Source organism: Silene latifolia, chromosome 11 (assembly GCF_048544455.1).
Source record: "Silene latifolia isolate original U9 population chromosome 11, ASM4854445v1, whole genome shotgun sequence".
Taxonomy (NCBI): Eukaryota; Viridiplantae; Streptophyta; class Magnoliopsida; order Caryophyllales; family Caryophyllaceae; genus Silene; species Silene latifolia.
Window position 1 is genome coordinate 18,980,645 of NC_133536.1, and position 27,406 is coordinate 19,008,050.

General features: G+C 35.0%; 1 protein-coding gene, 1 non-coding gene and 1 pseudogene across 2 annotated transcripts; 1 reads left to right on the forward strand and 2 right to left on the reverse strand.

The window, feature by feature from the left end:
• Window positions 1-4,771: 4,771 nt before the first annotated feature.
• Window positions 4,772-5,602, reverse strand: LOC141613037 (uncharacterized). The gene has a single exon (XM_074431772.1). It carries the CDS (start codon window positions 5,600-5,602, stop codon window positions 4,772-4,774), a length of 831 nt encoding a protein of 276 aa, XP_074287873.1.
• A 9,247-nt stretch (window positions 5,603-14,849) lies between these two features.
• LOC141613038 (alpha-amylase-like) lies at window positions 14,850-16,951 on the forward strand (annotated as a pseudogene).
• A 141-nt stretch (window positions 16,952-17,092) lies between these two features.
• Window positions 17,093-17,210, reverse strand: LOC141615622 (U5 spliceosomal RNA). The gene has a single exon (XR_012530034.1). It is a non-coding gene; the product is annotated as a U5 spliceosomal RNA (small nuclear RNA).
• Between the last annotated feature and the right edge of the window lie 10,196 nt (window positions 17,211-27,406).

Sequence of the window (27,406 nt, forward strand, 5' to 3'; positions counted from 1 at the left end):
GCCAAAGACAAAAATGGCAAATAATATGCGATATCGCCCCTAAACATTGTCATTTTGCAAAAACATAAAATATTATGTACCATGTACAAATGACAAACATCACCGGTACCACGTGAATTTTCAGTTTAATCTTTGTATTTATTATTATTGGATTATTTTAGTTACGGTGGCACCAAGAGTCAAGATAGTGTGTTACCGGGTGACGCCCTAGCATTGTCCATATAAAAAGTACCCCCTCTGTCCCGCTCATTTGGTATCCGATTCTATTTTTTGGTGTCTCGGTCAATTATTATCCTTTCTATTTTAGAAAAGCATTTGACGTACAATTTGATCATTTACACTCAATTTGGTTCACATGTCATTTAGTAATTGACCCCTAGGTTGCACAAACACTCCTCCTAATCGGTGTTCCCGTGTCGGAACCAGTGTCAGACACGACACTCGTCGGACACACGTCAAAACGTGTCGTATCGGACACACAGTAAAGCCGTGTCTAACTTTCATCTTTTATTTGGGCACGTGTCCGACGCGTGTCCATGGTATTTTGAGCCGTGTCCATGGTATTTGGATACACCTTCAAACGGAAAGTTGAATTTAAGGTAAATGACGTGAATTGTTATATGGTTGAATTTGGTGAGCAAATGATGTTCTTTAGACAAATAATGAGATGCCGAAATAGATTGATTATAAGTTGGTTTTTGGTTTTAAAAATGAGAATAAGTTATATTTAACGTCAAATTATACCTTCATTTATTTAAATTTAATATCAAATACTTTTTCAAAAGTAAAATCACACATATATAACTACAAAATATATATTTTATTAAATTTAAATAACGTGTCCCTTGTCCTAAATTTCATGGGATGCCGTGTCACGTGTCCGTGTCGTGTCTGTGTCCGTGTCCATGTCGGTGCTACCTAGATTGACCCTCTCCACTTTTCTTGGTCTTTGTGTCAAAACCAAAGAATAACAAGTGACCGAGATGGAGGGAGTATTCACTAACAAATTCCCGCTTTTTCATCCAAAAAATAATACCGACAGGGCAAGAAACTGAAAGAGGAGAGGGTCAATTACTAAATGAAAAGTGGGTCAAATTGAGTGTAAATAATCGAATTGTTCATCAAGTTTAATTCTTAAAATAGAAAGGACGACGATTGACTGAGACACTACAAAATAAAATAGGACAATAAATGACCGGGACAGAGGAAGTACCTCATAATGATTAATTGTAACACCCCTCTTTTTCGGCTAATTAAAAACTTATATTTATATACAATACTGAGACAAACTAGAGGGGTATTATAATCAATATACAAAGTCTCTTTTTACAAATCCTTTTAAAAATGAAAGAATACAAAATGGAACCAAAACTTTATAAATTCTTTAATAAAAATTTTCTCTTGAAATAAAATCCTTTTGAACTGCAGCGGAAGTAACCTGAAATAAAATCAGAAGACAGAGAGGAACTACCCCAATACAAGTAATTAACCAATCTCAATCCATACTGTCAAAGGCACAAAGTACCCTGCACAATCCCATAAATATCACAACCTCAAAACCAATGTGACACTTAATACTCTTAAAATCTTTCTTCTGTCAAATATAAATAATCAGCCTTCTAACAACATATGGACACCAACTTAATTCATAGCGTGGAACTCCTGCACTCACATTCACTTAGTTAATACTCCTTAAATCTCTACATACATGGCCTCGTTATCATAAATAACATATCTCTAGCTATAGAAAAATTACATTAGCTATCTCTATTTATTTATAAATAATATTAGAGTGAGGATAATTCACCTTAGGACATAAATAAACAAAGTAGACAACAATTATATAGTAAGAACTTTACTTCCTTGAGAGTAAGAGGTTAACAAGAAACGATTGGCCATAGACTTAATGTGCACACCTCTACATCAGGTCTGTGCCTGGATACGAGCATCTAATGGTGGAAGTGGGGATCAATCCACTCCATACAACTACTAAGGCATTATTTCATAACGGGCTGGCCACTGCGGGTTGTGAGCCAAACAATAATCCTAGGCATTTTTGTATGCCGGGCCACCGCGGGTTCTGAGCCAAACTATAATCCTGGGCATTTTAATATGCCCGGCTCACCACTGCGGGTTGTGAGCCAACTATGATACTCTAGTCATGAGTTTTGATATACAAGTAACTAACATCTATAAGAACAACTTCAGCTAGCAAAACTTGTCCATCTGAAACCTTAGGTTTAAGTTTGAAGTTGAACTTTACCGACTTTCTGTAATAGACCGATTATGACCCTTGTTCATTACTATAAGCATATCTCCTTAACCACAATTCCTATATAAACGGGCCTTACCACTCTGGAAACTACATTCAATTTGTGAGAAATAACGCCTACTTAACATTCCCATAAATAGATTATTTTCTATCTAAATCTTGCATTCAATCAGACTCTGTTTCTGGTGATTAATTCAGTAACATTAGAGACCAGCTTTAGACTATGTACATCAACAATTTTCACAATATGAATGTTATGATTATTATATTAATATTTTTACCTTTTTCATTATTCTTTCACTTCAATAACACTACTCCTAAGTTAGACACTTTATCAATAACATTCTTATAACGCTTACTTTTCACTATTTCCTATACCCCACCTTTTATATTCTCTTTTATACATTAATTGAGTTGAGTTGGGTAACAAAAGTTGAGTTGAGCTAGATAACAAAAATTGAGTTGAGTTGGGTAACAAAAGTAGTGCATTGAGTTGAGCTGGGTAACAAATGATTTTTTTTATTAAAATTATATTGTACATCTTTATTAATATTAAATTGTAGATCTTTTATACATTAATATTTATTCTAATTACTACTATTAAAATATAACTTATTTTGTTACTTTTATAACCCACAAAATATAAAAATACTGTAAAAAATTTAAAAATAAAAATAAAAATTATTTATAATAATTCATAAAAATTTTAAAAATACAATACAAGTACATTAATAATAACAAAAAAAGAGGCAAAACTAATACATTTCTTAAAATAAAAATACAATTCTTAAAATATAAATAAAATATTAATCACCACTACCAAATTTTTGCCATATATGCTCGATCAAATCGCGTTTAAGAGCATTATGAGTTTCTCTATTTTGAAGTCGTGATTGATTGTTCATATAAGTTGATAGACTTGCAATTCGTTGAGTTGAATATGTGGATGGTTGACTATTATCGTCATCAAGATCTTCCCCATCAAAGTCGGTACTATCATATTGGTTAAGATATGTATCTCGTTCGTCCTCTACTATCATATTATGCATTATTATACATGCCATAATGATTTTACCCATGAGATTCGGATCCCAAACTAAACTTGGTTATTTGATAAATGCGAATCGAGCTTGTAATACACCAAATGCACGCTCCACATCTTTTCGGACAACTTCTTGATGGTGTGCGAACAATTTGTGCTTTTGAAGTAACGGAGTTCGAATTGACTTAACAAAAGAAGCCCATGCTGGATATATACCATCAGTAAGATAATATCCCATATTATACTGATTACCATTCGCATAATAGTTAACTCTTGGAGCACGTCCCTCTAAGATGTCGTCAAAACCGGGAGAACGGTGAAGTACATTTATATCATTCAGTGAACCCGGTGTTCCAAAAAATGCGTGCCAAATCCATAGATCATAGCTTGCAACTGCTTCTAAAATAATTGTTACTTTCCCACTCCTTCCTGCATATTGCCCTTGCCAAGCAGTTGGACAATTTTTCCATTGCCAATGCATGCAGTCGATACTTCCCATCATACCTGGGAATCCCCTTTCTTCCCCAACATGTAATAATCTTGCCACATCTTGTTCATTCGGTCTTCTTAGATATTGGTTTCCAAACTGTGTAATAACACTATCCACAAACTTGGTGATACATTTTGAAGTTTGTGCGGTGCTCATTCGTAAATACTCATCAACAGCATCACAAGCTGATCCATAAGCTAGAACCCTTATAGGCTGCGTGCATTTTTGCAATGTCAGTATGACCTTCCCCGACCAGATCCATTTGGTCCTGGCTGAAAAAATGTATCACTTGCGGTGACAGCTTCCACTATTCGAAGAAAAAGAGGTTTTCGCATACGAAATCTACGCCTAAATATATGATCAGGGTAGACAGGATTATCATGAAAATAATCTTTGAACAACTGTATGTGACCTTCCTCTCGATTTCTTTCATAGTATCTACGCTTTTTTTTAGGGATACGATTTGAAGGTTGTAAAAATAGATTTGAATTGGAACCTATCATATCATCAACCATGTTATCCATGCGACGATTTTTTTTGCATATTTCTTGTTTGTCGTTCATAGAAATCTCTCATTCTTTGATCAAAAGAAATGATATTGGAATCATTTAAGTTTGTTTCATTTTCTAATCGGACATATTTTTAGTTGAGAGAAAAATGTAGGTAATAGATTTTGTTGAATTGTATATCATATTTTTCTAAGAGTCAAGCATGTTATATAGATATTAGAATACTGAAACACAATAATTTAGTTTGTCATTATGTTAGACATGAAGTGATGTTACAATGACAAAGAAATCAAGCACACCGCACTAAAATGATGTGACAATACAATGACAATAATACTAAGACATTACACTGACAATAAAAAGAAATGACAATACATTAATTGAAATGAAATGACAATACACTGACTTGAAACGAAATAACAATACACTACAATTGAAATGAAGTGACAAATACACAATTAAAATGTTTTACCCATCACTTTCTCTGTAAGATCTTCTATCATGGCTTCTTGTGCAGGAGTTAAATGGGTTTTTGCCAATAATGTGTTCAGTATTGCGGCATAACTCTTGTGCTTCTCAGCTTCATGTCCTTCCTTAGTAAGCCTGCCCATTTCTTGAATTTGTCTTTCCGACAATTCGAGCTCTTTTTCTCTTATCATTCTCATAGCACGATACTCTTCAGTGAACTCGCTATTGTGTGAAGATTCTGTAACTTTCTGCTTTCCCCTTTTCTTCTTAGCAACATCCCTTCCTTGAGGACGACTAATAGTACTAGATGTAGGAACACTAGTTGGAGTATCGGGATTTGTAGGGATTACATAGTCTCCATCTTCATTAGTTTTTGATCTTTTCGTGCTACCTTCACTTTCTTGAATGATATCATCGCCTTCTTCCACGTACGGATTGCCTCCCATATCCATTCCCGTTGGAACTTCCCATTTTTTTAGTTTACTCATCACTTCTTCAAATACTGCCATATCATTGAAATTTGACTTATTCACTTGAGTATATTGAGCATGTGCGTCTTTCTTAACATCACTCATGCTCATTCCACTTGATTTTCTCGCGTATGCTTTCCTATAACAAGCAACCCACGAATTGACGTTTTTACAAATTCTTTGATGACGATCTTTCATCGAATCCAAATTTCTCTCGCCAATTTTATCTGGATTTTCTCGTCGATATTGTTCATACATTTCCATCACCCTTGCCCACAAACCCTCACCCTTTTGATTATTCCCTTTAATCTCATCACAACTATAATAACTCCATGATTTCATAAGAACCATATCCTCCTCAGCACTCCATAAACTAGGGGTAGATTGTTTTCTAGATTTTTTTTGTTTTTCTTGATTCTCTTGAAATAAATTTCTTGAGATATTTTGAGAAACTTGAACATTTTGAAAATTTGATTGATCTTGGGAGGTTGGATAAAATTGAGGGTTCTGATAATATGGGGGAGTTGGAAAATTATGTGCATTTGGATTAATTTGAGAGTTTATTGTATAATTTTGGGGTAATAAAGAACTTTGGTAATTTGTAAAATCAAAATCAAAACTTTGTGAGTTTTGATTTTGTGGAGAATTTGAGGTATTTCCAAAATTAGGGTCATTAAGATCCATAATTATTGAAATGGTTAATTTTTAAGGAGTTATATGTGGTATTTTGGTTATTATAAGCTACAGAGGAAAAATATGGATTTTTTTTTTTGTGATCAAAAATATATCAAGATTGGTCTCTATTTATAGAGAATGAAAAATTATGACTATCTATGTAATTATTTTTTATTTTAATAAAGTTTTTTTTTTTTTAAAAAAATAGAGCCGTTATAACTTGTTGTACATTTACAACGGAAATAAATCTGCATCAATTTTGCTTTTAAAGTTGAAAAAAAAGGTCCAATCATCTATTGACATGTGGCGTGGGGAGAGAGAAATGGAGTGTCACAACCTTAGGTTGCTCTGCAACACAACTCAACACAACTCAACACAATGTTGCGCCCATTTCTTGAGTTTGATTATTTAATCAATACTTTTTGGTGATTTTTTTTTGTCATTTTGTGAAAAAAATCATTGTTGTACATAGTCTTACCAAATAAATCATAACTCTTGATTTACAAATCGTATGACAATGATCCGTATATTCTTAGAAAGCTAAGAATAAGATTTAAAACTCTTATGCACAAAGTTTTCCCAAAATCATTAGTTTTCAATAGCTTATTATATAATCTTTACAAGCCTTCCAGTTTTACAATCCTGCATAACTAGTTTTGCGTCATCTGGGCAAAACAGTCATAACTTTTAAACTACATGGCGTTAGATTCTCTAATTGGTCATTCTAGAAAGATAAGACAAAGATCTAAAATATTGTACTGGAGCAAATTTCCCCAGTTCTGAGCATTTCAGGTCGAAAAACGGGGTTAAAGGCTGATATAGATTCTGGGCAAAATCATAAAGTGCGGTTTTAGCATGTTCTTACTCTAGACTTGATTAAAACGTGATTATTATCTTAAATCTTCCCCTTAATTCACTTGAATATATTAATTAGGTTCCTATACTTACAAAATCAGAAACTCAACATCCTCAACGATCTTCATCTACTCAAAGATAAACAAAACTAACCCTTGTAATGAATTTGTAATCACTTTGTTAAGACCGTCTTACACCTTTGTCTAATCCTCCCGTTTTAGATTAAATTCACCTTATGTTACATAATAAGCTCTAATTAGTAAGGATTAAACTATGATATTAATATTATATAGAAGATTTAAGGTTACTTACAAAAGAATTGGGGTAATTGACGATGGATTAGGATGAATTAGCTTGTTTTTCCTTTTCTTGTTCCTTTGTTTTAGCTCACGCCCATCCTTCTTTCTACACTCCTCTTTCCCCATTTTTTTTTTTGATCTTATCATATATATGTTGTTAGGAATATCGTGTAATTAGGTAATTAATCTTAGAATTATTTAGTTCTTCTAATTAGGTAAATTGTTAATATTTAGTTTTCCATATTACGTCTTATGTATTAGGAAATATTGTATTAGGTTTCCTCTTCCCCAAGCTTTATAACTAGTATATAAACAACCTTTGTATCATTGTATTATTCACGAAATAAGATTCAATCTTTCACATATATCCTACATGGTATCAGGTTCTCATCGATCCTAATATCAATTGCCTCACGCACAAAACGCAACCACGAAGATTATTCGTGTACCATCGTCTTCAACCCGTGACCAAGCAGAAATTTCCTTCGTCATGTCGAGCTCCACCAACACCATCGTCAATGAAAACGAACCCACTGTTCCTCTTTATCTCGTCAATCTCTCAATGGTAGAGAAACTAACGCCCCTCACCTATATGCAATGGGCTGACCAGGTAACCTCGTTCCTCTTTGGCTACGATCTTCTTAAATATTTAGACGGTTCTTATCCTTGCCCACCCGAAAAAATTCCTACACCCACTGATGATGACAAAAACAAAACCAAAACCAACCCCGCTTATCTTACCTGGAAAAGACAAGACCATCTCCTCAAAGGTGCTATTGTAGGAACCCTCTCGTCTAATATTCATGCCCTAGTCATGCGTGAACCAACCTCTTTTGCCCTTTGGACCTCTCTAGCACAAACTTATGCTAAACCGTCTCGCGCTCATATTTTACAAGTTAAAGACCGTCTAAACTCTATCTCAAAAACCGCAAACCAAACTGTCACTGACTATATGCATTCCATTAAGGCGTGCACTGACAAACTCGCTTCTCTAGGCAAACCCGTAGACCCGGAAGATATCACTACTCATGTCATACGTGGCCTAGACTACTCACTCTATAAACCCTTAATTGATGTCGTCAATGCGAGAGATGATCCCATCTCTTTTGACAACCTCCATGAAAAGCTCATGAATTTCGACCTCACCATCAAACATCAAACTGTCCCTGCCCCGTTTCCCGCCACTGCCAATGCAGCCTACCGCTCCAATAGTCGTCCCTACACGCAGCCGTATACCAAGCCCACCCCAAACACCAACCAAGCATCGTCCTCTAACAATCCCAACCCCGTGCCCTTCAAAGGAAAGTGCCAGTACTGTCGGGCAGTCGGTCATGTGATCTCGAGCTGTTTTAAGTTTAAGAAAGCATACCCTAATGTTGTCTTTCCATCGTCCTCGGCCTTTTTCAATCGCAGTGACTACCCCACCCCTCAAGCCAACACCGCCACTACTCACCCCAATCCCAATCCCGCTGACCCATCTCGCCCTTGGCTCCTCGACAGTGGTGCTACGCATCACATTACTAGCGACCTTGACAACCTCGCTCTCCACTCTCCTTATGATGGTGGTGACGATCTTCTAATCGGTGATGGCTCCGCCTTACCTATCACTCACACTGGTTCGTTCACAATTCCTCACTCTTCTAATTTATCTCTTTAATTTAACAATGTTTTATGCGTTCCAACAATTTCTCGCAACATACTTTCTGTTTCGAAATTTTGCAATGACAATCAAGCTTATTTTGAATTTTCTTCTACTGCTTTTTCAATTAAGGACCTCAAAACGCATCGGACTCTACTTAGCGGCTTGGACAATGGTGGTGTCTATGAATGGCTTCCTCCAACACCGGCTGCTTACACGACTCACCTATCTCCGGATATTGCTTGGCATCACCGTCTTGGTCACCCATCCTCCAAGATTTTACAATATTTATGTTCTCGTTTTTTAAACAATTCTAGTTTTAATACCAATAAGCCTTGTAATTCTTGTGCTATTCACAAGAGTCATAAGTTAGAATTTAATGTTTCTACTATATCGTCTAAAGCACCGCTTGATTTATTGTTTAGTGATGTTTGGTCCTTTCCGGTACCGTCTTATGATAATTTTAAATACTATCTCATTTTCGTTGATCACTTCACTAAATATATATGGTTTTTTCCTCTCAAGCTCAAATCCGATGCTACAACCGTATTCATTCGCTTTCAAAAACTCGTTGAAAATTTTTTCAATCGACCCATCTTACAAATTTTTTCTGACAATGGTGGTGAGTACATCAAAATGGCTCATACACTCAATGATCGTGGTATTAGCCACTTAACCACTCCACCCCACACGCCTGAGTTGAATGGCTATGCTGAACGTCGACATCGTCACATTGTCGAAACTGGTTTAGCTCTTCTTACTCATGCTCACTTACCCACGGCTTATTGGACTCATGCATTTGCCACTGCCACATATCTCATAAACCGTATGCCTACTATTACTCTTGCCAATTCGTCACCATACCTTAAATTATTTGGACAACCACCCAACTATTCCAAACTTCGGTGCTTTGGGTGCCTCTGCTACCCGTGGCTCCGACCATACACTAATCATAAATTAGAACCTCGCTCCAAACCATGCATTTTCGTGGGTTATTCCCTAACTCAAAGTGCGTTTTATTGCCTTGACCCGACTACCAACAAAATTTTTGTTTCTCGCCATGTTAAATTCGTTGAAAACGTATTCCCTTACCCTACCCTTGTGGCCCCATCGACGGCTTCTGCCACCACCATTCCCACCGCCACCTGGTTTCATGAACACATCCCTCCACCCTTGCCACACACACCCACTGCCCAACAGCCCCTACCCCCACCTTCTCCTCCCAATTCCCCTACAAACCCTGCCTCCCCAACATCCCCTGCCTCCCCCCACCTGTCGAATCTGGCAGCACCTCCCCCTCGACCCCCTCATCGACCACTGTTCCCTCTGCCATCTCCACTCCCACTATTGTCGTGACTCCACAACCCACACCACCTCCTCCTCCACCCTCTCCTCCACCACCCCGTGTCACCACCAGACTCACCAACAACATTCGCAAACCCAACCCAAAATATGCCAAAATGGCCACCTTGCTTCCGCCTACTCGTCTTCCCAACACCACAAAACAGGCTCTCATTGATCCCCAATGGCGTGATGCCATGACCGCTGAATTTACAGCTCTTCAAATTAATAAAACATGGACTCTTGTCCCACCTGACCCGTCCTACAATGTTATTGGATGTAAATGGATATATCGTATCAAATACAAACCAGACAACTCCATCGAAAAGTATAAAGCTCGACTTGTTGCGAAGGGATTTCTTCAACGTCCCGGTGTTGATTACTCGGACACGTTTAGTCCCGTGGTTAAACCTACAACGGTACGTACCCTACTTTCTCTTGCTCTAATTAATTCGTGGGAACTTCGTCAGCTAGACATCAATAATGCATTTTTACAAGGTAACTTAACTGACGTTGTTTACATGGAACAACCTGCTGGATTCATTGATTCTCAGCATCCTCGTCATATTTGCAAGCTCACTAAAGCTATTTACGGTCTAAAACAAGCACCTCGTGCTTGGTACACGACACTAAAACAATATTTGCTATCCACTGGATTTCGTGCATCACTAGCCGTTCCCTCACTTTTTCTACTCACGACACCGTCTTGCACTATTTATCTACTGGTCTATGTTGACGATATCATTGTCACTGGTCCCAACAAAAGCCATGTTGCGTCGTTTATCACCACTCTCGCGTCTCGCGTTGCCCTAAAAGACTTAGGTTTACTGTCCTACTTTCTAGGAGTCAAAGTTACACCAAATAAAACCGGCTTAGTCCTCACTCAAACAAAATACATTCACGATTTGTTAAGTAAACACCATTTCCTCGAGTCAAAATCGGCTAGCACTCCTCAGGCCGTTCACCCTCACCTTCACAAAGATGGGAGTTCGCCTCTCGTCGACATCACTGCTTATCGTATGATACTTGGTAGTCTACAATATCTATCATTTACCCGGCCAGATATTGCTTACACCGTCAACCGCTTAGCTCAATTTTTACAACAACCGACTGAACTACATTGGGCTGCCTTAAAACGCCTTTTGCGCTATCTTAATGGCACCTCTCATTTGGGTCTTCAGCTTTATCGCGACTCTCCTCCCTGTCTTCACGCTTACAGTGATGCTGATTTGGGTGGCGATCATGATGTGTTACATTCTACAACCGGTTATATTACCTATTTTGGTCGCAATGCTTTGTCCTGGTCCTCTAAGAAACAACGAGCAGTTGCATGCTCATCCACCGAGGCTGAGTTCCGAGCTGTGGCTGCAACTACCACTGAGCTCATGTGGCTTCAATCCCTTCTTACTGAACTTCGTGCTCCCACCTTTCCTACCCCTGTCATTTATTGTGACAACCTGAGTGCTACTCATTACTCTCAAAATCCCGTGTTTCACTCTCGAATGAAGCATCTGGCTATGTCCTTTCATTTTGTTCGTGAACGTGTCCAACAAGGTCTTCTTCGTGTTACTCATATCTCTGGTGATGATCAGCTTGCGGACTTGCTTACTAAGGCTCTTCCGTCTCCTCGTTTCACGTTTTTGGTTTCCAAGATTGGTCTCGCCTTTGGGTCGTCCATCTTGCGGAACCGTGTTAGGAATATCGTGTAATTAGGTAATTAATCTTAGAATTATTTAGTTCTTCTAATTAGGTAAATTGTTAATATTTAGTTTTCCATATTACGTCTTATGTATTAGGAAATATTGTATTAGGTTTCCTCTTCCCCAAGCTTTGTAACTAGTATATAAACAACCTTTGTATCATTGTATTATTCACGAAATAAGATTCAATCTTTCACATATATCCTACATGTGTGTGGAATAATCGGTGTCCTCCGGTTTAAGGGTGAATTGGTGGTTTATATAGTAGGTTAATTCTATTTGTATTCGGGTCAATTTAAGTTACGATACGATACTAACTTTAAGTTATATAACATAACTCCCCAGTACTTCACCTTAAAGTAATGTTTATATATACAAGTTAGTATGTCTTTTTAAGCACAGTTATCGCAAGTCCTTTATTCTCTTTCCCTTTTTATTTCAAGTCATTAACGATTTTTCTTTTCTTTTTCTGTTCGATTTCCAAATCGACATACGCTTTTCTTTATTATTCAAATTTGAACTTCCATTACCCATCTTCTCCTCTTTCCTACCAAAATCTCATTTTATTAAAACATTTTTTTTTCACAATTTTTTTTTTTAGATGACTCAAATTTTCGGGGTGTTACATTAATGATGTATACTCTTTGGTATATTTGCAAGAGTAATTAATAATTACTCCCTTTTAGATACCACTTTTCTAAAAAAAAAACCATTTTATACTCTTTTTATTAAATTACTTACCTCAAATGTTCTGAGGTAAAAAATTGCACACTTTTTTATATTCTGGTAACATATTCCGTCAAAATTCAAATTATTAGTTTAAAAGCCTAATTTTATGACGATACTACCCTTATTACTCTATTATATACTTAGTCTTCTCTCTCCCTTATACATCTATTCAATTCATTTATTCATTTCAACTTTCCTCTCTTCTTATATTTTTCCCCACTTAAGGTAAGATTGTTCATCTTATTTTAAGTTATTAGGGTTTACAACCGAAAAATTAGAGTTTCCTAATCCAGAAATAAAGGAAATAATGCCAAAAATTAGGGTTGTGTTTAAAACCCATAAATTAGGGTTAAAACCCCAAGGTTTAAAAATTTAGAAATAAGGGTTTAAAACCCAAAAATCAGGGCTAAGAACTAAGAAATTAGGGTTACACAAAATTAAAATGATTGGAATACTACATTTAAGTCAATTGATTCGCAACTAGTTTAGATCACGCGCAATAAATGCGCGGTATTTATAGAGTTTTTATTTTTATATTACTTAATCATGCTAGCTTAAAAACTTATTAATTTTTCATATTTCACGTCATTATAATTTGATATGAGAAAAAAAAACTTAACAGTAAAATTATTCAAGAAAACTAAGTAAAACTAAACTGTAATTTAATAGTGGTATCTCATTAACGTAATTGTCATGAAAGTAATCAAAAGCTATTTTTTTATACCACAAAACTAATGATTCCAGTTTCTCTCAATTTTTTTTGTCATGAAAGTAATCAAAACGAATTATAATTTTGCGTAGTATGACTGTATGAGTCATGTCATTCTCAAATAATAGTATCAATAAAGATTTAATATTATTTATATTTTAATTAAAATATTATAGTTTAGTGTTTAGTGAAAATTATATAATTTGATGAAAAGATTAATTTTAATGAAAAGAATTATATAATGAAAAACATTATAACTATTAATTTTTTTTTATTTAGTGAATACAATTAAATTATAAATAACTTCCTTATTTAAAAAGATGCTTTTTAAAGGGAAAATTAGTGAGTTCACCTATTCTTTTAATAGATAAGGGATATATTAAATTTCAACATATTTATAAACACCTGGCTAATAAAACACAGAGAGGCCAAAGTCGATACTTTGAAGGGGAGAATCCTCGCCAATTCAATGCTCTTAAACAAAAAAATTTCAAGCTTGAGATCTCTATGAATAACCCCCAACGAATGACAAGCTTCAACAACCCAACAAAAGTGCTCATCGTCAACTTTGCTGCCTCGCGCTCATTATACTGCCCTTCAGCCACAATCCGATCAAACAACTCCCCACCTTGACACAACTCCATAATTTAAGTATATTAGGGAAATTTTTTGGGATTAAATGTGAAAAATCGATAGAATAACAAGTGAAATGGAGGATGTCTAAATATTGACCCAATGGTAATTTCGTCAGATTTTAAGAATTTTCGCCTGTAAATGAAAATGGGTGCAATTTTTGACCTGACAACATTTGAGGGGAGTAATTTAATAAAAAGTTTATAAAATGAAGCTTTTTTAGAAACTTGATACCTAATATAAAAGGGAGTAATTATTAATTTACTATATTGGCAATCACTATAAAATATACTACTCCCTCCGTCCTGGTCATTTGTTGTCCTTTGGTTTTGGCACAAAGACCAAGGAAAGGGGGAAGGGCCAATTACTAAATGACATGTGGAATAAATTGAATGTGAATGACCAAATTACTCATCAAATTCATTCTTAAAATAGAAAAGACAACAAATGACTGAGACACCCCAAAATGGAAAAGGACAACAAATGACCGGAACAGAGGAAGTACAAGATTATTGTATGGTAGGACCATTCAAACAATGACGCATTTCAAGGTAAAAAAATGACAATTTAATGTGACAAAATGACTAGTTAAAACCACTTTTTAACGTAAAATGATCATTGTTCACCATAAAACTCCTCTACACTATATGATTGACAAATGATTGTTGGTTATGACGTCAACACTTTGTATACAACATAGCAAGTGTTCAAATTAAATAGGGTTGGGTGGTGACTGTGATAAAGCATGGCTGCATGGGTCATCTGTTATACTATTTACTCCATTAAATCAAAAGTTGCAATTTGTGATCAAATAATGAATCGTCAAGTAACGAGAGCTATTCAAAAACCTTATCGTCCTAACTTCCGTTTACTCGAAATACGTGACATTTTTCTATCGATTTCACCATGCATGCATTTTATTCGCCTATAAAAACCCTCCTTACGTTCCTAATTCTTCATTCATTTCCTTCATCATATTTCTTCTTCTTCTTCATTGTTCCATTCACGGAGTTTGAAGATGAAGAGTTCTAGGATCACCAATCTTCTTGGCTTCTTTACCATCTTATTCTCTCTTCTCTTTGCCTTCGTCACGCCTACATTGTTATTTCAGGTAATACACTCTTCAACTTCTGTTAGTATTTCCATTGGTGAGCCGAGGTTCGAAGATAGAGGAATGAACTAGCTACAACTCCCCCTGTCCCAATTATTTATTTACCTTTTTATTTGTTGTGAGTAGTATATTTTAATCAAAGCTAAACAAGATGGGACAGTTTACTAGAAAAAAATCAAAAAAATCTCTTTATTATTCATAAATTATTCTCATTTGAAATTCAATATGTTGGGTTAACTAGATTAATTTATTTTTGTTGGTTGAGGAAATAGTTACATTAATTCTGCATTGTAATGTGTAGGGATTCAATTGGGAGTCATACCATATGCAAGGAGGACTTTACAATTCTTTGGTAAACTCGGTTGATGATTTGGCCAGAGCTGGAGTCACCCATGTCTGGCTTCCTCCCCCTTCTCATTCTGTTTCTCCTCAAGGTATATATTTTTAGTCTTTCAAATTACCGACTCAATCATTTGTTTACCTTCTCGGACAACTTTGATTTTATGTTAGAGAATTGCACTCGAGAGTTGAGACGCCTGTTTAAACTAAACTAACTCATATTTGTCTTGAATTTCAGGATATTTGCCTGGTAGATTATATGATCTTGACGCCTCAAGGTATGGACGTGAGACCGAGTTGAAGAACTTGATCAACTCCTTACATCAAAAAGGGATCAAATCGGTAGCTGATATCGTAATAAATCATAGATGTGCTGACAAACAAGATGGAAGGGGAATCTATTGCATCTTTGAAGGAGGCACGCCCGATGATCGTCTAGATTGGGGTCCATGGGCCATATGTAGGGACGACACTCAATACTCAGATGGTAGCGGGAATTTAGACACTGGAGCCGGGTATGGAGCGGCTCCAGATATCGATCACCTTAACCCAAGAGTCCAAAAAGAGCTAATCGATTGGATGAATTGGTTGAAGACCGAAATTGGATTTGATGGTGGATGGAGATTTGATTTTGTCAAGGGATATGCACCTAGCATTACCAAACTTTACATGCAACAAACTTCACCTAATTTTGCCGTTGGGGAACTATGGGACTCGGCTATACACTATGACCCGGATGGTAAGCCTGATTACAACCAAGACGGGCCAAGGAACGAGTTAGCAGGTTGGGTTCAGGCTGCGGGTGGGGGTGTTATTAATGCCTTTGATTTCACTACTAAGGGCATTCTTCAAGCGAAATGTTGAAGGAGAATTGTGGAGATTAAAAGACTCAAATGGTAGGCCTAGTGGACTTATTGGAATAATGCCTAGAAATGCGTGAACTTTTATTGATAACCATGATACCGGATCCACTCAAAGGCTATGGGCATTTCCGTCCGACAAAGTTATGCAAGGCTACGCATATATTCTCACGCACCCTGGAACCCCATCTATCGTAAGTCACTTAACATATTTGTTATATACGCACTTCCTATTTTGCATCATCACATACAATTACCAATAAATTTAAGATATCTAATTAGAAGAAATTGTTTCCTTCTGGCAGTTCTATGATCATTTCTTCGAGTGGGGTTTGAAGGAAGAAATTATACGATTGAGTTCAGTAAGGACGAGAAATGGTATAACGGAAGCAAGTAATGTCAATATAATGGCAGCGAACGCTGATCTCTACGTTGCAATGATCGATGGAAAGATTATAATCAAGCTCGGAACCAGAAATGACCTCGGCAATCTCATTCCATCAAACTTCAAAGTTGCTACCTATGGAGCTAATTATTGCGTGTGGGAGAAGCAAGGTTAAAATCACGGGAATGAGAAAGGCGTAGGAAGTCCTATTGTTAGAACAATTGCTCCTTAAAATTATTAGTTACGAGTATAATATAATACTCAATAATAAAACTAAAATGGCGATTTAAAAACTCGCTATTGTATTGTATTCCTTATACCACTAAGAAGAGGTATCATTATTGTCCTCATAATGAGAGGATTAGGGCCATGAGTTGTACTTTTAGGCTACTAAATATGTTGATTGCAACCTTATTTATAATAATGCAGAAGAATTATGATATTAGCATCTTCTAGGAGGCTAATTTTCTTTTGTTTCAGTAATCGATATGTGACAAATGAAAATTAAGGGGCTGAAGGCCGAAAACACAATTAACAAATAAACAAAATTGCACTTGAATTGCTGGAAGCGCCGATGAAGGAGCTTCCTCTAAAAATTAACGTATGCCACTTATAAACAACGAGCACACGGTATTCTTTAGTAAAAGGCGAAAGAATAGTTCGCTTTGTGCTCAATGCATGGCTGCGTGGATTTTCTTACAGTTGAAGAATACTAGTTTATACTTAGCTCTTACCATGATCTACGTTTCTTCGTCAATGTGGGATTAATATCCTATATTTATCTTACTCCCCTTGATCTATGTTTCTTTATGAATGAGGTATACACATTTTTGTCCTCTTTAATATCCCTTATTCGTTGTAAAAAACTATTTCAAGCATAGTTAAGATATTGATCAATTAACACTACAAGGAAAAGGCTAGTTAGCGACCAACTCAGTTAGTCGCTAATGTTTCATAAATTAGTCGCTAAAGCCAATTAGCGACCAAATTTCAGAGCTTCCATCTAACAAATGAAACACGTCTTCTTACGGCTTTCTTCTTCGCATTGATCATAGCCTTGTTGCAACTTCCTCTTCACCATCTCTGCCCTTTCAGCATAGGACAATTTGTATACCTCATTCAATCTCCTCTTTTCATTCAGTTCATCCCGTTTCTTCGACAACACAAAAGTTCCATTATTGTTAGATTTGTTACTCTTGATGCCGCCATACCCTTGATAATTTCTTCTTACGCCTCCATCTTTGACACAACTTGAGGTACGCTTTACGTTAGACATCAGTGGCTTTCTAACACCATTAGGTAATACCTTCTTGACCATAGTCTCACCACGACCACGTGGGTTAGGCGCATCACTTAACCCGATCACGCATATTTTTTGCCGGCTATCTTTAGCTTGATTGTACCTTTCTTGCATCTTTCGGGTTGAATTCTCCAATCGTTGAGCGTACGATAATTGCACCTTAGTATCTTCATTATCTTTGAGCTTCATTAATCTCTTAGTAGTATTATTATTCATGTTTAGGTTGTCTTTTTCTTTCACTTTATCCATGACGATTTTGATGAAATTCTCGGATTTTAGTGTTGTTTATGTATAATTTGCAATTGTTTTTAAGTGAAAGATTATGTTTATATATATATATGTGCTTTGTTACTTGGGCGAGGAGTTCTCGTTACCGACAACAATAAGGAAGTCCTAAAGCAACTAGGTAAGTAAATCAGTAGAATTTTTTTTGGAAATTATTAGGGTTGTGTAATTTGTTGGCGTGAATAAAACAATTATTTCACATTAATAAGTTTACACTCGGGACTAAGTCAATCACGCGTACACTACTAGTGCTTGAATTTTGTTAGTTTTTACTTTTTAATAATCTAAATAAAAATATAATTTATTAAAAAAATTAATGATGTTAACTCAATTAATTAACACCCAACTCAATAAAGTTATGACATGAAACTCACATGATGTGGTATTTACGTAATTTGATCTGTAATCAGCCTGAATTAAGCCAAGTCAATTTATTAATATAAAATTATATTACGTAAGAGTAACTCGTTACCAAAGTTAGTTAAAATTATACTCTGTATTTATCAAGCTAAGTCAATGGTCTGGGCCAATGAATGAAAACGCCGTTGAGAATCACATAATTATACATCAAAAAACAAAATTAAAATAGCTTGTTAATGTAAAAGCCACATTTATAATACAACAACAACATCGTGCCTTAGTCCTTAAATGATTGGGGTCGGCTGACATGAGTTATCCTTTAGAACTGTCTATGGATGGTCGCACACTAAAAAAGTGAAATTATAGAAAAGGAAAAGTGGAAAAACATAAATGGGAAGTGAAAGGGATACACAAGTCAAGTTAAATTTATGGGTTTTATAATTGAAGCCCGAATTTCTTTTACAAAAACTTAGAATTTAAATCGAGAATAAAGATTAAAACGGTTTTTGAAAATCCAAGTAAAGCTTAATCGTCGGACCGGGAAACTTTAAAAATACACTAAAAAGTATTATTATATAAGATTTTTTTTTGTTAAAAACGTGTAATAAATCCAATAATTAAGAAATTATTATCGTATTAAAACAATTTCGAGTTTAGCATCTATCACAAGGTTAATTTTCTTTTGCCTTGTCAACGGATTATTTAACACATTTACATTATTACATAAAAAGTTGTACACCCTCTATTCCGGTTATTTATTTATTTATTTATTTATTTATTCAGTCCATTTATCATCAAATAATTGATTTTCTCCTCTTTTCACGATCTTTCTGGCCAAAATTAAAGGTAAACAAATGACCAATACAGAAGGAGTACAAGAATTTGATAAATAATAATGTAAATTTAAAAGAAGGTTAATCAATGTTTTCCTCTAGTTCAATGAAGTTGTAAAAACAACTACTACTACAAGCATAATTAAGGTGAATGCCTGATATATAACAACTTAAGCACGCCTTTTTGCGACTATCTTCACTTTGTTCGTAGTCGAGAACTAGGGTTTTGATGTAGTAATTAACCACGAAAGAACATGATTTTTCTTGTAGAGTTGTATAATTATTGCCAACTTGTGTATAAATTAAACTTGGACAAGGGTTAATCACATGTATTAGTGCTTCAATTTTATTACCACCGCGGATATAGAATTTGAGTACCATCGACGATAATTTTGTAAATTCATTGATATTTTAATCTATTTTTTTGTCAAACAATTTAGCCAAAGACAAAAATGGCTAATAATATGCGATATCGCCCCTAAACATTGTCATTTTGCAAAAACATAAAATATTATGTACCATGTACAAATGACAAACATCACCGGTACCACGTGAATTTTCAGTTTAATACTGTATTTATTATTATTGGATTATTTTAGTTACGGTGGCACCAAGAGTCAAGATAGTGTGTTACCGGGTGACGCCCTAGCATTGTCCATATAAAAAGTACCCCCTCTGTCCCGCTCATTTGGTATCCGATTCTATTTTTTGGTGTCTCGGTCAATTATTATCCTTTCTATTTTAGAAAAGCATTTGACGTACAATTTGATCATTTACACTCAATTTGGTTCACATGTCATTTAGTAATTGACCCCTAGGTTGCACAAACACTCCTCCTAATCGGTGTTCCCGTGTCGGAACCAGTGTCAGACACGACACTCGTCGGACACACGTCAAAACGTGTCGTATCGGACACCTGTAAAGCCGTGTCTAACTTTCATCTTTTATTTGGGCACGTGTCCGACGCGTGTCCATGGTATTTTGAGCCGTGTCCATGGTATTTGGATACACCTTCAAACGGAAAGTTGAATTTAAGGTAAATGACGTGAATTGTTATATGGTTGAATTTGGTGAGCAAATGATGTTCTTTAGACAAGTAATGAGATGCCGAAATAGATTGATTATAAGTTGGTTTTTGGTTTTAAAAATGAGAATAAGTTATATTTAACGTCAAATTATACCTTCATTTATTTAAATTTAATATCAAATACTTTTTCAAAAGTAAAATCACACATATATAACTACAAAATATATATTTTATTAAATTTAAATAACGTGTCCCTTGTCCTAAATTTCATGGGATGCCGTGTCACGTGTCCGTGTCGTGTCTGTGTCCGTGTCCATGTCGGTGCTACCTAGATTGACCCTCTCCACTTTTCTTGGTCTTTGTGTCAAAACCAAAGAATAACAAGTGACCGAGATGGAGGGAGTATTCACTAACAAATTCCCGCTTTTTCATCCAAAAATAATACCGACAGGCAAGAAACTGAAAGAGGAGAGGGTCAATTACTAAATGAAAAGTGGGTCAAATTGAGTGTAAATAATCGAATTGTTCATCAAGTTTAATTCTTAAAATAGAAAGGACGACGATTGACTGAGACACTACAAAATAAAATAGGACAATAAATGACCGGGACAGAGGAAGTACCTCATAATGATTAATTGTAACACCCCTCTTTTTCGGCTAATTAAAAACTTATATTTATATACAATACTGAGACAAACTAGAGGGGTATTATAATCAATATACAAAGTCTCTTTTTACAAATCCTTTTAAAAATGAAAGAATACAAAATGGAACCAAAACTTTATAAATTCTTTAATAAAAATTTTCTCTTGAAATAAAATCCTTTTGAACTCAGCGGAAGTAACCTGAAATAAAATCAGAAGACAGAGAGGAACTACCCCAATACAAGTAATTAACCAATCTCAATCCATACTGTCAAAGGCACAAAGTACCCTGCACAATCCCATAAATATCACAACCTCAAAACCAATGTGACACTTAATACTCTTAAAATCTTTCTTCTGTCAAATATAAATAATCAGCCTTCTAACAACATATGGACACCAACTTAATTCATAGCGTGGAACTCCTGCACTCACATTCACTTAGTTAATACTCCTTAAATCTCTACATACATGGCCTCGTTATCATAAATAACATATCTCTAGCTATAGAAAAATTACATTAGCTATCTCTATTTATTTATAAATAATATTAGAGTGAGGATAATTCACCTTAGGACATAAATAAACAAAGTAGACAACAATTATATAGTAAGAACTTTACTTCCTTGAGAGTAAGAGGTTAACAAGAAACGATTGGCCATAGACTTAATGTGCACACCTCTACATCAGGTCTGTGTCTGGATACGAGCATCTAATGGTGGAAGTGGGGATCAATCCACTCCATACAACTACTAAGGCATTATTTCATAACGGGCTGGCCACTGCGGGTTGTGAGCCAAACAATAATCCTAGGCATTTTTGTATGCCGGCTGGCCACTGCGGGTTCTGAGCCAAACTATAATCCTGGGCATTTTAATATGCCCGGCTCACCACTGCGGGTTGTGAGCCAACTATGATACTCTAGTCATGAGTTTTGATATACAAGTAACTAACATCTATAAGAACAACTTCAGCTAGCAAAACTTGTCCATCTGAAACCTTAGGTTTAAGTTTGAAGTTGAACTTTACCGACTTTCTGTAATAGACCGATTATGACCCTTGTTCATTACTATAAGCATATCTCCTTAACCACAATTCCTATATAAACGGGCCTTACCACTCTGGAAACTACATTCAATTTGTGAGAAATAACGCCTACTTAACATTCCCATAAATAGATTATTTTCTATCTAAATCTTGCATTCAATCAGACTCTGTTTCTGGTGATTAATTCAGTAACATTAGAGACCAGCTTTAGACTATGTACATCAACAATTTTCACAATATGAATGTTATGATTATTATATTAATATTTTTACCTTTTTCATTATTCTTTCACTTCAATAACACTACTCCTAAGTTAGACACTTTATCAATAACATTCTTATAACGCTTACTTTTCACTATTTCCTATACCCCACCTTTTATATTCTCTTTTATACATTAATTGAGTTGAGTTGGGTAACAAAAGTTGAGTTGAGCTAGATAACAAAAATTGAGTTGAGTTGGGTAACAAAAGTAGTGCATTGAGTTGAATTTGGGTAACAAATGATTTTTTTTTTATTAAAATTATATTGTACATCTTTATTAATATTAAATTGTAGATCTTTTATACATTAATATTTATTCTAATTACTACTATTAAAATATAACTTATTTTGTTACTTTTATAACCCACAAAATATAAAAATACTGTAAAAAATTTAAAAATAAAAATAAAAATTATTTATAATAATTCATAAAAATTTTAAAAATACAATACAAGTACATTAATAATAACAAAAAAAGAGGCAAAACTAATACATTTCTTAAAATAAAAATACAATTCTTAAAATATAAATAAAATATTAATCACCACTACCAAATTTTTGCCATATATGCTCGATCAAATCGCGTTTAAGAGCATTATGAGTTTCTCTATTTTGAAGTCGTGATTGATTGTTCATATAAGTTGATAGACTTGCAATTCGTTGAGTTGAATATGTGGATGGTTGACTATTATCGTCATCAAGATCTTCCCCATCAAAGTCGGTACTATCATATTGGTTAAGATATGTATCTCGTTCGTCCTCTACTATCATATTATGCATTATTATACATGCCATAATGATTTTACCCATGAGATTCGGATCCCAAACTAAACTTGGTTATTTGATAAATGCGAATCGAGCTTGTAATACACCAAATGCACGCTCCACATCTTTTCGGACAACTTCTTGATGGTGTGCGAACAATTTGTGCTTTTGAAGTAACGGAGTTCGAATTGACTTAACAAAAGAAGCCCATGCTGGATATATACCATCAGTAAGATAATATCCCATATTATACTGATTACCATTCGCATAATAGTTAACTCTTGAGCACGTCCCTCTAAGATGTCGTCAAAACCGGAGAACGGTGAAGTACATTTATATCATTCATGAACCCTTGTTCCAAAAAATGCGTGCCAAATCCATAGATCATAGCTTGCAATCGCTTCTAAAATAATTGTTACTTTCCCACTCCTTCCTGCATATTGCCCTTGCCAAGCGCTTGGACAATTTTTCCATTGCCAATGCATGCGATCGATACTTCCCATCATACCTGGGAATCCCCTTTCTTCCCCAACATGTAATAATCTTGCCACATCTTGTTCATTCGGTCTTCTTAGATATTGGTTTCCAAACTGTGTAATAACACTATCCACAAACTTGGTGATACATTTTGAAGTTTGTGCGGTGCTCATTCGTAAATACTCATCAACATCACAAGCCGATCCATAAGCTAGAACCCTTATAGTCTGCAGTGCATTTTTGCAATGCTGTATGACCTTCCCGACCAGATCCATTTGGTCCTGGCTGAAAAAATGTATCACTTGCGGTGACAGCTTCCACTATTCGAAGAAAAAGAGGTTTTCGCATACGAAATCTACGCCTAAATATATGATCAGGGTAGACAGGATTATCATGAAAATAATCTTTGAACAACTGTATGTGACCTTCCTCTCGATTTCTTTCATAGTATCTACGCTTTTTTTTAGGGATACGATTTGAAGGTTGTAAAAATAGATTTGAATTGGAACCTATCATATCATCAACCATGTTATCCATGCGACGATTTTGTTGCATATTTCTTGTTTGTCGTTCATAGAAATCTCTCATTCTTTGATCAAAAGAAATGATATTGGAATCATTTAAGTTTGTTTCATTTTCAGAATCAGACATATTTTTAGTTGAGAGAAAAATGTAGGTAATAGATTTTGTTGAATTGTATATCATATTTTTCTAAGAGTCAAGCATGTTATATAGATATTAGAATACTGAAACACAATAATTTAGTTTGTCATTATGTTAGACATGAAGTGATGTTACAATGACAAAGAAACTGAAGCACACTGCACTAAAATGATGTGACAATACAATGACAATAATACTAAGACATTACACTGACAATAAAAAGAAATGACAATACATTAATTGAAATGAAATGACAATACACTGACTTGAAACGAAATAACAATACACTACAATTGAAATGAAGTGACAAATACACAATTAAAATGTTTTACCCATCACTTTCTCTGTAAGATCTTCTATCATGGCTTCTTGTGCAGGAGTTAAATGGGTTTTTGCCAATAATGTGTTCAGTATTGCGGCATAACTCTTGTGCTTCTCAGCTTCATGTCCTTCCTTAGTAAGCCTGCCCATTTCTTGAATTTGTCTTTCCGACAATTCGAGCTCTTTTTCTCTTATCATTCTCATAGCACGATACTCTTCAGTGAACTCACTATTGTGTGAAGATTCTGTAACTTTCTGCTTTCCCCTTTTCTTCTTAGCAACATCCCTTCCTTGAGGACGACTAATAGTACTAGATGTAGGAACACTAGTTGGAGTATCAGGATTTGTAGGGATTACATAGTCTCCATCTTCATTAGTTTTTGATCTTTTCGTGCTACCTTCACTTTCTTGAATGATATCATCGCCTTCTTCCACGTACGGATTGCCTCCCATATCCATTCCCGTTGGAACTTCCCATTTTTTTAGTTTACTCATCACTTCTTCAAATACTGCCATATCATTGAAATTTGACTTATTCACTTGAGTATATTGAGCATGTGCGTCTTTCTTAACATCACTCATGCTCATTCCACTTGATTTTCTCGCATATGCTTTCCTATAACAAGCAACCCACGAATTGACGTTTTACAAATTCTTTGATGACGATCTTTCATCGAATCCAAATTTCTCTCGCCAATTTTATCTGGATTTTCTCGTCGATATTGTTCATACATTTCCATCACCCTTGCCCACAAACCCTCACCCTTTTGATTATTCCCTTTAATCTCATCACAACTATAATAACTCCATGATTTCATAAGAACCATATCCTCCTCAGCACTCCATAAACTAGGGGTAGATTGTTTTCTAGATTTTTTTTGTTTTTCTTGATTCTCTTGAAATAAATTTCTTGAGATATTTTGAGAAACTTGAACATTTTGAAAATTTGATTGATCTTGGGAGGTTGGATAAAATTGAGGGTTCTGATAATATGGGGGAGTTGGAAAATTATGTGCATTTGGATTAATTTGAGAGTTTATTGTATAATTTTGGGGTAATAAAGAACTTTGGTAATTTGTAAAATCAAAATCAAAACTTTGTGAGTTTTGATTTTGTGGAGAATTTGAGGTATTTCCAAAATTAGGGTCATTAAGATCCATAATTATTGAAATGGTTAATTTTTAAGGAGTTATATGTGGTATTTTGGTTATTATAAGCTACAGAGGAAAAATATGGATTTTTTTTTTTGTGATCAAAAATATATCAAGATTGGTCTCTATTTATAGAGAATGAAAAATTATGACTATCTATGTAATTATTTTTTATTTTAATAAAGTTTTTTTTTTTTTAAAAAAATAGAGCCGTTATAACTTGTTGTACATTTACAACGGAAATAAATCTGCATCAATTTTGCTTTTAAAGTTGAAAAAAAAAGGTCCAATCATCTATTGACATGTGGCGTGGGGAGAGAGAAATGGAGTGTCACAACCTTAGGTTGCTCTGCAACACAACTCAACACAACTCAACACAATGTTGCGCCCATTTCTTGAGTTTGATTATTTAATCAATACTTTTTGGTGATTTTTTTTTGTCATTTTGTGAAAAAAATCATTGTTGTACATAGTCTTACCAAATAAATCATAACTCTTGATTTACAAATCGTATGACAATGATCCGTATATTCTTAGAAAGCTAAGAATAAGATTTAAAACTCTTATGCACAAAGTTTTCCCAAAATCATTAGTTTTCAATAGCTTATTATATAATCTTTACAAGCCTTCCAGGTTTTACAATCTGCATAACTAGTTTTGCGTCATCCGGCAAAACAGTCATAACTTTTAAACTACATGGCGTTAGATTCTCTAATTGGTCATTCTAGAAAGATAAGACAAAGATCTAAAATATTGTACTGGAGCAAATTTCCCCAGTTCTGAGCATTTCAGGTCGAAAAACGGGGTTAAAGGCTGATATAGATTCTGGGCAAAATCATAAAGTGCGGTTTTAGCATGTTCTTACTCTAGACTTGATTAAAACGTGATTATTATCTTAAATCTTCCCCTTAATTCACTTGAATATGTTAATTAGGTTCCTATACTTACAAAATCAGAAACTCAACATCCTCAACGATCTTCATCTACTCAAAGATAAACAAAACTAACCCTTGTAATGAATTTGTAATCACTTTGTTAAGACCGTCTTACACCTTTGTCTAATCCTCCCGTTTTAGATTAAATTCACCTTATGTTACATAATAAGCTCTAATTAGTAAGGATTAAACTATGATATTAATATTATATAGAAGATTTAAGGTTACTTACAAAAGAATTGGGGTAATTGACGATGGATTAGGATGAATTAGCTTGTTTTTCCTTTTCTTGTTCCTTTGTTTTAGCTCACGCCCATCCTTCTTTCTACACTCCTCTTTCCCCATTTTTTTTTTTAATCTTATCATATATGTGTTGTTAGGAATATCGTGTAATTAGGTAATTAATCTTAGAATTATTTAGTTCTTCTAATTAGGTAAATTGTTAATATTTAGTTTTCCATATTACGTCTTATGTATTAGGAAATATTGTATTAGGTTTCCTCTTCCCCAAGCTTTGTAACTAGTATATAAACAACCTTTGTATCATTGTATTATTCACGAAATAAGATTCAATCTTTCACATATATCCTACATGGTATCAGGTTCTCATCGATCCTAATATCAATTGCCTCACGCACAAAATGCAACCACGAAGATTATTCGTGTACCATCGTCTTCAACCCGTGACCAAGCAGAAATTTCCTTCGTCATGTCGAGCTCCACCAACACCATCGTCAATGAAAACGAACCCACCGTTCCTCTTTATCTCGTCAATCTCTCAATGGTAGAGAAACTAACGCCCCTCACCT

Bases quoted from the DNA above. Each gene is read 5' to 3' on its own strand.
- LOC141613037 (XM_074431772.1), bottom strand. From the start codon at position 5,602: ATGGTTCTTATGAAATCATGGAGTTATTATAGTTGTGATGAGATTAAA.